Below are 15,281 nucleotides of genomic sequence, written 5' to 3' on the forward strand. Positions count from 1 at the left end.
TATTTTGAAACTCTCCAACTATGACAACTCTTTTTATATGTTTTTCCATCACGTCCATTTGTGCTGTTCTAAATAATATAAAGTTGACATTAATTTTATAGGCAACCTTTAGAATATATTTTGCAATAAAAAAATAAAGTAGAAATATTTAAAATGATGATACATATTCATTTTTTTTTCTTATTTTTCAGTGGTCCGTCAAGGTTATCAAGTTCAAGTGTATGACGAATTTGTTATCAGGGGAAATACAGCTGTTCTTCGTTGCCAGGTCCCGAGTGTAGTCAGAGACTACGTCATTGTCACAACGTGGGAAAGAGAAGATGGCGTCACCATCGTATCGAATGTTGCCAACGGTCAGTCTTTCATTTTTTTTCACTCATTTGCATGACATCCAAATATTTTCATTGAATAATGTAGAATAAATTCACTAATTCCGTACTTGCATATATAAATGGATGCAAATTTGGCTCATTGAGCAATCAAATACTGAATTTATTTTTTTATGTAAGAGATTTTGATTAAGAGGGCATAGAGAAGAGTTGACATATTATTTACTTAAATTGTCTCGTCTAGATTGCATTTTTAATTATAATTACCATGCATTTGTTGCACGTAATTTGTACAGCATTCCCGACGGAATGCATAGGAACAACCTCCTTACAATTCGCATATCGTACCAAGCGATTTTCCTCTCTTCAAATCATTTAAGAAGCACTTGGGTTATGCACCTCCGTTATGTGGCTCCGACATTTGGACTCTGATTTCTTTGATCCCTACTTTGATAATTGATTTTGTTGGCCCATATATTTCAACAACCGTGGTGACTACGTAAGAACGTAATATATATCAGCCTTTTCTATCTTTATCAGCTGCTTTCATAAGCTGATGATATATGCATGTTCACCTAACATTTTGAGCAACTCTCTTACCTTTGCTGTTTACTTCAGTTATCGATTATTAAAGCAATTTCACTCAACATGGTGTTTGCCTATCAGTGGTTTACAGGAAATGACGATTACTACAAGTTTACTTTACTTTTCGAGCCACCCTCTTATCTTTACTGTAAGGTTGATGAGAAGAGAATATCGATTCCTGTCTTTGGAGTGTGCTTATTAACGGCTTACATAATCTGACAGAGGCCACGGTGGCCTGGTATTAATGTCTCGGCTTCGGAACCGGGGGGGGGGGGGTTCAAGACCCGATTCCACCTAAGAAACATTGTGTAATCGAATCTGGTGCACGTTAAATTTGTCGGGGCCAAACGTTCTTCCTCTGGTATGGTGTGGAAGTTTGTAGAGGGAGTATCAGCTCAGGTGTCGTCCTCATCATCTAATCGCGGTTCAAAATTGCGAGATTCGTCCCAAAATACTCTTAGTGTTGCTTTAATACTGGATGTTCATATAACTAAACTAACCTAATTACATAAACTGATGATTGTTACAAGTTTACATGTATTGACTGCTATTGTCAACCTCAGCAATGGATTTCATGTAATACTGTACTATATGTATACACCTGATTATCATAGCTAAATATAGTATTTCAGGTATTATATCTCAGCATTGTATTACACGTAATTGAAGTGGAATTCAAAAACAGTTGTATTTTACAGAAATCCAAAATACCGAATACTTTATAGGAAAATAGCTTTGGAGTTTGTTTGTTTTTTTAATTCCTTCGGTACAACGTTTATCGGAGTTTCTATAATATTTAAAAATCATTGGTGCAAACGTTACTCTTGTTTGGAAAAGAAATTAAAGACAGTAAAATGATTATATAATTTGAAATTATTATAATTATTATTTTATATGAAATGGCTTTCTTCCTTTGGAAATAGTATTGGTCTTTTCGGAAATGATTATACTCCCTTCTATTTCGTTATTCTGTCAGATGCTATCATTAAATATATTTTTATAATCCATATATAAAGAATACTCACTTATTTAATAATTGCAACTTTTATTATTTCTTAAGTACTTCAGATTTTGTTCGGAAATTGTTCACAAATAATGAAGCACTAGAATAATTTGAATGACTTAACTGGAAATTTCAACATACAGAATGAAAAGTTAGCACTTTAATTGGCAAATAAAGGAATTTATATTTCCTTAGAAGCATTTATTAGCCGAACTTTAGCATTTCTTCTAGATTTCATTGTTAATAATATTTTGCCGTTGTGTATTTGTATTCCTATTTCAAGTTGTTTAAATTTGCATTAGTTGTGTCCTAATATCATTTCAATATTTTATGTCCGATGATTAAAACTCTATTGATTATTAAATAATGTACCCAAAGAACATGAAATTGAAATTATTTAAGGGTAATATTCTTTAGTTAAGCTTTTGATCGGCAATCAGCTATTGAAAATTGGTAAGTCGTTGGTCGTTTTAGTAAGGAATTACTAACTGCTGTCGAGTGATTACTAGAAATTTTCTTGGTTCTTTTTGCTGTTAATTCTTCTATTATTGTAATAATTGACTTTTCAATCACTCCATATGACTATTTGTTATAAATTATGATGGACTATACGGCATTGTCTATCAATGAAAGTTGGAGGACGAATCAAGGTCACTCTGTATTACGTCAGGTAAAGGTAAAAGAGAAGGTTATATACAGACTCCACTTTCTAAATGAATTGGGGTAAACATTATTTACTGCTCTATAGTTGATCTTTAGATTAGAGATAGGTCAATATGAAAGCAGATAAATGAAGACGAAGTCACGGTCGAATGAATAGAAGAAATTATGAAGCACCTAAGACTAGTAGATATAAGATCTTCTTAGAAAAAATTTCAATAGCATAGAAGTTCGATTGAAAATTTGTAGGATAATATACTATAGAGGATGGAAACATATATATTTAGTTTCAATGATTGCACCAAACTGCTTAGCTGTATCCAGGCATTTGTAATTCTATGGAAAGTCATTTCTTGTGAACTATTTTTCTAGTATGTGTGTAGTAGGGATTGCAATATAAGACCTAAAGCTCAATACCGGTATTCGGTATTTTTTTAAATCTTAATACTTGATACCGGTTTTAAAACCGGTATTAGAAATTTTGGAAAAAGAAAGAAAACACAGGTGTTTCTTTTTTTTATTTGCCAGTTTTGTTAGAGAGTGTAAATATCACAAAAAATAATTTGTAACTTATAAATTATAACAGTATATAATCACAAAAAAAGTAAAGAAACGTCTTATTTATTTAAATCACAAAAAAAAGTATAAATATCACTATTCAGTTTGTGGTATTATTACAAATTTTTGAAATGTGATCTAAAAAAACATAATGCATCCATTGTACTGCCATTAAGCCTGAAAAGTAATTTTGTGTAAAAATTAACAGCTGTCGAAAACGCTCTTTCGGCATCTACGTTAGTTGGTGGTACTGTTAGCAATGCGCGATATATTACTTTTTCCAAGTATTTACCTCTAAATACCTCATCTTGAAATAAATCGATTTCTCGTCGGATGGTTTTGGATATAGCTGATTTCAGTATTGTATTTTGGATCGTTGATTTTTTTTTTATTTATCGCTAATTCTAATTTTTGTTCAAGAGACAATTCCTTTTCACTATCGACAGTAGTGACATCATAATCTTCTATAATTGTATCGAATTCTGAATGTGGATAGGTTTGTGGGTAAAAAGTTTTAAGAAACTTTACTCTAACTTAATCAGATTTGAATTGGTTATTTTTTTTCTTCTTTTCATTTTCATTTTTAAAATCATTTGAATTATGTAAATACCATAAGACATTTTCTATTTCGGTATGCCTTTCTTCTGTACGATTTTTCAATATAATATATAATTCTTCAGATACTAATGTGTGTTGTTCTTTCAGTGACTGCAACATGAAATTTATTGTTGCATTAGCTGTTAATAAATTACAATCTCTCCGACATAATGCCTGAATAGTCAGTTTTATTGGAAGTAGAGCTGATATAGTTCTGGATATTAAGTCGAATTCACTATTGATTGGTGCAGATTTGCACCAATCAACTTTCCAACTTTTTTCATAACTATTGCTCCATCAGTCGTTATAGATACAATATCTTCTTTCAGGGATAATCCATGTTTCGCTAATTTAGATTTAAGCAATTAATTAAGTCATTAATTAGCTAATTCATTTCGCCCGTTAGGAAGACATAAAAACAAAAACGTATACTATATTGCTATATTCGCGATACCTGAACATATAGTGGAGACAATTTTAAAAACTTCTAGTAAATATTGAAAAACCGGTATTTAAACTTGTGAATACCGGTATTTCAAAATTGTACAAATGGCTCAAAATACCGGTATTCGGTATCCCGGTATACCGGTATTGCAATCCCTAGTGTGTAGTGAATAAGGACAAACTGTTGGAAAGTTACATTCTCTGGAAAATGGGTGGAAGAAACTTAGTTATCTTATTAAAAATTTACAATAGTTTTTTTTAGTACACTTTTTATTAAAAATCGAAAAATATTTTCAAAGTCTAGACCTTGTATAATTGTCCAAATAATGTTCTAAACCGAAAGGTTGGTCATTGTATTCTATATATTGAATGTGTAGAAGTTGACTTTATTTTCAATCGAGCAAAGTACAAATATGATTCAATTTCCTTTACGATTCCTTCAAGGAAGGGTCCTAAGCTCTTACGTAAAATCTAAAATCAGATTTTTACTTCAAAAATTGTTCATATTCACTTTGTAAGTTCAATCCCAGGTACCTTCCTTTTATCGTTATTCTTTATTTAATGGATTACATGTTAGACTAGATGGATTTAGAATGCACATCTTATTTATAGACTTGATCGTTCATATTTAATTAGCTTTATTAAAACTTATACCTGTTATTATGGTAAATTTATTAATATCAATTATTCATATATGGTAAATACTTAGGATCATTCATCGAATATTTAACGCTATAAGCATATGTGTTTCATTTTATCTAACTATTTTCTAATATCTTTTTCTGTGACTTTCATACAAATTCATATGTCTAGTCTCAAAGTAATCACGTTTTACGCGAGAGATATTCCATATGTCTTAAAGAAAAGAATAAAAAATGAATCTATTCCTCATTCTTTTAGCTTTCAAATAAAATATAGAAATTCTGTCTGCGAATGCATTACATCACTTCTAAACTTTTTGCAATATGGCAGGCTTTTGGAAACGAAGGTTCAGATGTCAATCATTCGCAAGGTTGATATCAGTGATCAATTTTTGAGTTTCGTTCAATGCTCCCATTCGCCATTTTTTTCCCCTATGAAAAGCATTTTGGACTTTGTATATGTATCGAAATTATAAAAATATACGCCTGATATAATGTACAACTTTTGTCTAAGCACTAATTTGAGATTTCTTTAGTAATGTATAACTTAGCAAATTAATTTCCTAAAAAACGCCTAATTGTATTAATTGCTGAATATATTTTAATGTTAGTAGAGTTAGTAGTAGTTTAATGTTAGTTAGAATACTAAAACCTTCTAAACCAGTGTAATTTTTTTAAATTTATATTTATAATATAATTTATTTAATTATTTACGAATTAATTAATTTATAATTTTTTATTTATAAGTTATTATTGGCATCGTTTTTATTTCAAATTAATTACCAGACATAGTTTCTCATATGGCAATAAAATTTACTTAATATTTCTGAAAACATAAAAAAAAAATATTCTAGAAAAATGTAAAATTTTTTATCACATCTTGGAGTGAGCTAAATATATATATATATATATATATATATGTATATATATATATATATATATATATATATATATATATATATATATATATATATATATATATATATATATATATATATATATATATATATATATATATATATTTTAACACACAAAACTAGCAAAATGAAATAACATTCCACAATTATTTAAAAATTGTCAAGTTTACTTATCTTTGTTGAAAATTTTAACAGTCCATGTTACAAAACTAAATTATTGTATAATTTATTCGCCTTCTCATTAATTCTTAGAGAGGCATTTATGCATAATAATTAAAATATAATGAAAAGCTAAAAATAATAATGAAATTCAAGGAATTCTTCAACAGTATCGTCAGTTATAAAAAATAATTCAGTGGTAATGCGCGCATAGTTAATTGTTTTTCGAATAAACCGGATTAACAGCTCATCCAGAGAGTGAAGTCCGTAATCTTCCGCATTTAATTCATCTTCATCAGTCTTAACGCAGTAATTATTGGTGAATGTAATGGCGTCACATTTGTATCAAGGAAACGAATCTGCCGAAGTACTGTATATTAAATGCAAATGTATACAGTACCTTACAAAAGTATAAATTATTTTTTCATTATTTATGGAACTTAAATACATAGATCCTTCAATTTTTGAAAATATTATGCCTGTTAAAAACACATACAGAAGTTGGCAATAAATAATTTTCTGCATTCGATCCTCGCTCATCAGCTATATCAAACTTTGATATAGCTGATGGTTCATTTAAGGTCAGTCGAATGATATGATATATGTACTGGCGTCAATATAAAGAAAATGATAATTATGAAGTGGCATGTATTAAATTTAAAAAAAAAATAAATTTGTTGTGTCATTGTATATGGCTCTCAATATTATTGGCAATGCATGCATAAATCCACCAATTTGAAAAAATACTGGTTAACAACACATCCATAAGATGCAACCCACAATTTTTTGCATTTTATTCATGATCATCAACTATATCAAATTTTGATTATTACATTTAATGGCAGGTTGAATAGGACTAAATTTGTGTGGTGTGTATACAGAGTAAACGAATCTGTTTGAATGTTAAGCATTGAATGAAAATGAATAAATATACATTTATTTTATTATTACTTATGTCTCTCAATAGCTTTACACATAGAAATCAATCAACTTTTTAAAACTATTAAATATTCGGTTATCCAAAAATTGTAGTTATCATTTTTTTTTTTGCTTTCGAAACATGCTAATCAGCTATATCAAACTCAAATGTGTTCAGTTAATAGTGAAACTAATGAAACCACATTTGTGTAAGTTTATATACAGTGGAAACGAATGTATTGAAATTCCATCTATTAAACAATAAAATATGCATATATTTTATAAATTTTGTTTCTCAATGAGTAAGTGGACCTACTTATTGATTTAAAACTTATATTATAAAAGAAAAATACATAAATTAAGGGCATAAAAACTAATAACGTGAACTTAACTAAACATTTATTATAATTTATTATTATTATTATTATTTATTTCATTTTTATTATAATTTATGTCTCTCAATATCATTGCTAATGCACACAAACATCCATCAACTTTAAAAATCCATCAGCTGGTTAATTGGTTATCCAGGGATTGCAATTTATGATCTTTTGCATTCGTATCATGCTCATTATCTATATCAATCTCTGATTTTTCAATTAATAATGAATCGAATGGAACCCTTTGTGTAAGCCTTTATACAGAGAAAACGAATGTATTGAAGTATCATTTACTAAATACAAAAATCTGCATTTTTTTTTTTTTTTTTGGCTCTGAATAAATAAATATATTTACTTATTAATTTAAAATTTATCTTGTAAAATGAAAAATATACCAAAATAACGAGAACTTACAGAAACAAATTGTATTTTATCATAAACAGAGAAAACTTTCTCATACAGTTCATGAAAAATCCATATTCTAAATGTCAAACAGTTTTTGGAATTTCAAAATGCCAAATTTTCTGACAAATAAATCGATTTAAATTACTGCTCTTATAAAGTGATATAACATTCTCTATAGCAAATACATACAATTATTCTTCTCCGTTTCTTCTTGCTCGAAATAATTTCGTGAAATGCAGAGTACTTTGCGTTGCCATCCAAGTTGTCAGAAAAGCATGATTACATTTCAATTTTAGACTGGAACTCTGTTTCCGTCTTGATTTGTTTTCCAATATTTTTTGGCTAAATATGCGTCAAGCTAAAAAAAAAAAGAAACACTTCTTTTTATTTTTTATTCCGAATAACGGATTGCTCAGCTGGAATAAATAAATAAACAAAGAACATAAAACTAAGCACCGAAAATTGAAAATGCAAGTTTTCTGTCAGCGTATTTGAAAAGACAAAACTAAGTAGAGAAAATTCACTTCTCGGAAATGGACAGAGCCAACTACATATGAAAATGCTGCTTATGATGGAGAAAATAAATTTTGTTATTCCTTTCCATGAAATATTTATTTTCCATTTTACTGATTTAATGTATTATTGGATATAAAAGTCCTCTATTCATTTGGTATCACTTTTTCTTTATCAACATAATCTGTAATTTGTGTTGAGGTATTATATTAATTATAAACAATAAATTAATTTAAACATTTTATTTTATTTTATATAGATAGCGGAAAATAACATAAAAAATAGCATTTTTTTCCAAAACGAAAATTATGCATATGATAAGTATTTCTTGTATACGAGAAATAGGTTTTATGCTGTAGTTAATATAACATGATTTTATTTTTGCTCAGTTGTTGATTTTACATAATTACAAATGATATCGGGAGTGAAACAGATATTTTGAAGAAAAAAAATAATCAAGTACATAAGAGATATAGTGACAAATTTTTAGAGATGAAAATAGTAGAAGAACCTTATTTTATTAAATGTTTCATTTGTCGGTAACAAACGTGATGGCACTAAAATTCCACTTCTGAGTTCGACTTCATCATACATAATTATTTGCGAATTAATATACATAATACATAAAATATATAACTTCAAATTTACAGATGATTATTTTCGAATTGATATACATAATACATAAAATACATAACTTCAAATTTACGCATAATTATTTTCCAATTAATATACATAATACATATACATTCATTCATGGTTATTTTCGAATTAATATATATAATACATATACATTCAACTATGGTTATTTTCGAATTAATATACACAATACATATACATTCATTTATGGTTATTTTCGAATTAATATAAATAATACATAATATACAGACCTTCATACATGGTTATTTTCGAATTTATATACACAATACATATACATTCATTTATGGTTATTTTCGAATTAATATAAATAATACATAATATACAGACCTTCATACATGGTTATTTTCGAATTAATATACACAATACATATACATTCATTTATGGTTATTTTCGAATTAATATAAATAATACATAATATACAGACCTTCATACATGGTTATTTTCGAATTAATATACATAATACATAATATTACAGACCTTCATACATGGTTATTTTCGAATTAATATACATAACGCAAAATACATATCCTTCATACATAATTATTTTCAAAGTGAAATACAATAATAATGCAGAAGAGAAACAGATGATGTTTTCATAATATAAACTTGCTTTTCTGTAAATTGCATATCAGTGTATACTTAATGGTAAAAGTTTGCATGGTACTGAGTTGTGGTGATGATTCACTCATTAAAAATTCTTCTCTTCTTCTTCACTTTAATGCCCTCCAAAAGACTTTTCTAAAATGCAAATTTTACCGGCAACGGAAGTATTTTATAACATATGCGTTAAAATCTTTATGAAAGATTGTTTCTCTTCTTCGTTCCATCGAAAAATATAAAATTAGCTGCTTCTTTTCCTACAGAAATTAATCAATCATCATCTTTTGGTAGAAAAAATATTTTCTTTTCTTTTATGAATACTAAAAGAAACTTAACTTTTAAAACATCTTTATGTATTTTACTGTATACTTCTATATTGGATACTTGTTTGTGAAGATGGAAGTTTGTAATTAATGTGTCTGATAGAGTAGAATTTTGAAATTTTGTTCACTTGGTTGACATTTCATACCCTTCATAGCATAGAATTTAGGAATTTTGTATGGTTATGTATTCGTGCTTACAATATGCTATTTTAATTTTTTAAACTTAAACATTTATTGAGTGATCAATTCAATTAAATTTTCATTCCTTACGAGTAGCGACATCTGTTAGAGAATTTGTATAGGAAAATATATGTTAACAATTCTCATTTATGAGGCCCACTTATAAGATACTATCCTAGATCCTTCCTCCTAGATCTATCCTTCTTAAATATAAGTTAATAGATTTATTAATTTTGATAGATTATTAAAAATATATATTTAACTTATATATTATTATATTTAACTTATACAAATAAGCTGCGGTATCTCTTTATAAAAAAGGATTTGAAGCAACCATAATATTAAATGCGCTAATAATAACGCATTAAATGCATAAATAACGGCTAAAAATTACAAAACATTCAAAATAAAAATATTCAATTTATTATTTTAATACAATTGTATTTTTAAAATATTTTTGATGAAATTTAAAAATATAATTATAAAATGATTTAAAAAAATTTATTGCATTTTTTCAATTTTTAATATATGTGAAACCGATTTCGTAATTGATTAAAGCTACCAACATGTTAATATACCTTCATTTTACATTTCAAACGACGCAACAAGTATTTTGTAAATAAATGACATTTAAACTTTACAAAAAGGATAATAAACGCTATCTTTATTCTCCAAGTAGACGCTTAACTATCGCATTAAGCAGGCACATGCAGTCGAGTCCTGCAAATCCCTTCCTGGAATTCCAAATTTCGGCCTCTAAAACCCTTAAGTGGCCGGGCAATTTGTGAAATCGGCTTTCAAATATTGGGCCCAGAAACCTGCTCTTTGCGGTTCGTTTGAGATGCATTCAAATTATGTCTGATTCCTTAATTCTGCCGAGGGGTATTCAGTTAGGCAACCGCATAATTCCCTTTGCACAGCTAAATAACTCGAGGCCAGGAACATGCGGACTCCAAATGGATAATAGCGAATGGATTATGTGTTTGCATTAGGGCCACGAGAGTGGTTTTGTGTATAACTCAGGAGGAGGTCCGGGCAATCTTTGATTACGATGCATTAAAGGAGATCTAAGCAATTCTGGATTACTTCTAGGGTTTGTTGAAATTTCAGACCCCCCTTTTATTAGTTTAATGCATCTGCAAACGAGCCAGGGTCGTAGCTGAACGTGTTTGTAAATAAGGTTGGATTGAAACTTTTTGTTTTGTTGGTCGGCATTTGCCAAAGGGGTTATGCAAATCATGACCGTGACTGGTTTGATGAGAAGGATAAGTATAATCTTGCAACCAATTCATTACACTTGGTTCCGTTTTTCTTTAAAATTGCAGGGCCAAATAAAATGGGGATTGTTTAAATATTCTTTCCCGATATTCGCACAGGAATTATAGTTACATTAATGCCTTATGTTATTGTTAAATGAGAGGTTTTCTTAGGAAAAATCTAACAGTTTCTGTGAGGTAACAAGGATGGTATTCTAAATGAACACATTTCTCTCCAAATTCTTCAATTCCCAAGATGATGAAGATATGTTTGAAGGAGACAGTGGACACATATAAATTTGAAATATAAACATTTTTGCGTATTGAAACATAACAAATATTTCGACACTCAAAAATGTTTCATAAAGAATTTTACTTCGAGTTATATATTCGCTCACTAAGATAGCGGCTAAAAATAAATTTCTTAGTTTAACTAAGCTTCAATTCACTATTTACTTATTTATTTATAATTCAAACCAAGCAGTTTGGAGCAGTTTTTTTAACTATAGATATTTATTAACTTCAAAACATGCCCAAAATTCCACTTTTATATACTTTTTCTTTTAATTTTCCAGTAGAATATACCTGTTAACGTGCTTTTCTCCTATTACTAATAAGTATCTATTATCTGCTTTTAGATATATTGATTCCATGGGTTTAGTACTTCCGTGTATAACGTAACTGATAAATGGACAAATTTATCTCAATGTTTATATACATAAAAAATATTTTCCTATTAAAAACTTTGTAACATAAAATGGTAATTTAAATTTAGAACAAATAATTACTAAAAAGTAGCTTTATACCAAACAATTTCTTACATGTTTTTACTGAAAACTTCAAAAAAGAAAACTGTGAAAATTTTTTTATAAACAAATGCATTCAATCATGTATTTATATAGATGTAAAAATTTCACACATTATGATAAAGTAAAGACTAAATTTTTTAAAAAAAGTAACATTCTAATAAAAATTTACAGAAATAATTGCGAACATTGTTTTTACATACACATACACACAATCACACATATACATATTTCAAATAGCATAGAAATGTTAAAAAAAAATTTAAACGACATGCATACTAAACATTTTGATACTTTATTTAAAAGATAAATAGTCTTGCCTGATGAGCATTTTGCTTTGTTCAGAGAAAGGAAATGGATATGATGCAAAGCATCACCAGACGGCTATAAACTTGATTTTATCCTATGAAAGCAAAAATAACTAAAGTGCGTTTGTTAAAATAAATTACATTAGAAACTAGACATGAATTTCAATGTTATTGTACCATTTGACACTTCTTCAGTAATTTAAAAGATTAATAGTCGTATAAATTCTTGCCTACAAACGTAAAATGATCCCATGCAGAAACGAGGGAGCTGTTTCTTTTGCTCCAAAGAAACTGAATTAATAAATTCTGCAGATTCTTATTATAGTTATATATGATGTACAGGAGACAGCGAAATTAATTTAAATTTATTTATCTATATGGGAGATTAAAATAATCTTTTAATGGTCGAAAAACTCCATTTATTATCCATTTTATTATTTAAACTGTCAGGCTAAGAATAGTAATAAAGTGCTTTACTATATTAAAATTAGGGATATGTATAAAAAAATGAGGTAACAGGAAATGAATATAATATGAAATAATAAAAGAATTATGATAAATACATATTTCCACATTAAACAGGATTATGGATTTATAAATTAACACCGAATATGAGTATATACTCATATTCACATTTAATCAATTTTATTCTAAATTCATGTAATCATTTAAAGTTTCTACTAATATTTAAAATATGATATAAATGATAATTTATTTTTAAACTATGTATAATTCTTAAATCTGATAATTTTTTATACAAAAAATCATCAGATAAATTTTCAGATTTATTTTTTTTTTTACTTTTTTGTATAAAAAATCATTTATACGAAATCAAGACGTAATATGATAGGACGATAGCAGAGGGGTCGAACATGATATGTATGATATATAACCAGAGTGGTCACTCTGACACTGAAAATAATTGCTCTTGATGCAGCCTGATTGTCACGGTTGTCTTTTCTTCACTGAAGAAACTGCATTTCAAAGTACGGCATAGTCCTGGTATGTAATGGGCATTAGGAAGCGTGCACACATAAACAGTTTTAATATAGTGTGCACCAACACTGTAATAGGGAAAGACTGTTGGATGGTGTACGATAACATCAACATTTGGACTGCGATTGAGAGAGATTATTTATTCACTCCATACTTATTGCCACTACGGCTCAATAATAGCTCGTACGTCAATTCTTTTTAGAAAATATTCCCAGCTTTACATACTCCTTTACATACTCGATAACAGTCTTCTAAACATGATACTTTACAGCATCTGATAACCTGCCTGTTTCGCAACTTCATAACGCAGCGACTCCTTTAAAAATCATACATTGCATTTATGTCTACCAGTTCTCTATTAAAAATAGTTTATGTGTCTAAAACTGATTTCTCTTCAAGTTAATAAACACTTATGTAGCATTACATAATTGATAGATGATAGATAAATTCTGTGAAAAAAGGTTTTGACTGTAAATAGGAAAGTGAATCTGCCAGTACCTAGTGTCTAGGCACCCTAGTGATTCTAGGCTGCCAAGTGAGTATCTGGTAAATCTACCAGTATCACTGGGCTACAGGATAAACATTTGAAACTTTATGTATGAAAGACACATATTTAAGTTACAACATGAATATTTGCACTATGATTGAGAGAGATTATTTTCTCGGCCTATACTTATTATCATGAGCGCTGACCGAGATCCCCTAATGGATATTTTTGCCAAAAGTATTGTCAGTTTTACATTCTTGATCATATTTGCCAAGACATGGTAGCTTGCAGGATCTGCTCTTGCCTTTGAGCTACTTCATGAACAACGCGATACTTGTTGAAGCTGTAGTTTGCTTCTGCAGTCACAAGTTCTGTGTGTAAAAAATGGCTTACATGTGCAAGACTATTTATTTACAGATTATTGAACAATTATTCTGTATACTAATTGATATTTAAAATAAACTTGCTGAAGAGTCCAAAATTCTGAAAAATTGCGGTTTATAGAAAATTATTAGTATTTTAAATTTAAGATAAAGTATGGAGCCCACGGACAAAGTTATGATTAAACCAATAGGGGTGGTTTCTCTGGAACTTTTTCACGTATTCTGCAATATTTTTTTATTCCCACCCTCTGCATAAAATTGTTGACCTTGGGTTCGAATTCCTTGCATGGCATTGATGAATGATGGTTAGAAAATATAGATCTTTTACATGAATCTAACACTTTACTGAATTTATCGGGAAAATATTTTTTTGCAGCCAGGTTAACGGCAAAATTTGTTACAAAACTACAATTGTATTCACAAAATGGCATTTTGAATTTCATAGAAAATGGCGTTTATGAGCTACTGATTTTGCATGTATCGGACAGATGATCAATCCGCTGGCAGATTTGACTCAAAAATTGGCATGTATCTACATTTTAGATGTTCAGCCTGTGTACTAAATTTTATTTACCTTCCGGAGATTTGCTAAAATTTCGAATTCGAATTTTTTTACTATTAAAATATTTCCTCTCAACTTCGCATACGAGAAAGTAAAATTGTATTTACATCAATATTGATTTGATATGGAACTCCAATACTTGAACGATGAAACATTAAATCGATCAGAAAGAATTAACAACTTCAAATATGAAAAGATTAAAAGTATTAGGCTTAGTTTAAATATTGCTTACTGATTCTGGAAATTTTAAACAACATATTACGTGTACAATAAAGCATTGAATTAAATTCATATTTAATCCGTTTTTAAAGATATTTTTCCCTTATTATACATATATCTGAAAAATTAAAATGTCTAACAAATAATAGAAAATAAATCAGTAAAATCTTTCTCCTCCTTTTGAGCCATCTTAAATTTTACAGTCATAATTCATTACCTACAATGTCTCGTTCAAAAAACAATTAAATGGAACATTAAATGTACGTATTCAAGGAACGTTGAGAATGCGGAATTCTATATAATAAAAAGGAGAAGGCTGAAAATTCCTACAGCTTCCAGGAATCAGAAAATCATCTGCAGGGCAAAGAAGGATTATGTGCTTTTCTCGAAAAGAA

At 28.6% G+C, this 15,281-nt stretch overlaps 1 protein-coding gene across 2 annotated transcripts in view; it reads left to right on the plus strand.

The window, feature by feature from the left end:
* Positions 1-15,281, plus strand: part of LOC129981538 (cell adhesion molecule Dscam2-like) — an 833,489-nt gene that overhangs the window by 431,575 nt on the left and 386,633 nt on the right. For both annotated transcript variants that reach the window (XM_056092410.1, XM_056092411.1), the window contains exon 3: positions 192-353. In XM_056092410.1, the coding sequence (XP_055948385.1) occupies positions 192-353 (162 nt within the window). The remainder of the gene's footprint in view (positions 1-191; positions 354-15,281) is intronic.

Source organism: Argiope bruennichi, chromosome 8 (genome assembly GCF_947563725.1).
Source record: "Argiope bruennichi chromosome 8, qqArgBrue1.1, whole genome shotgun sequence".
Classification (NCBI taxonomy): domain Eukaryota; kingdom Metazoa; phylum Arthropoda; class Arachnida; order Araneae; family Araneidae; genus Argiope; species Argiope bruennichi.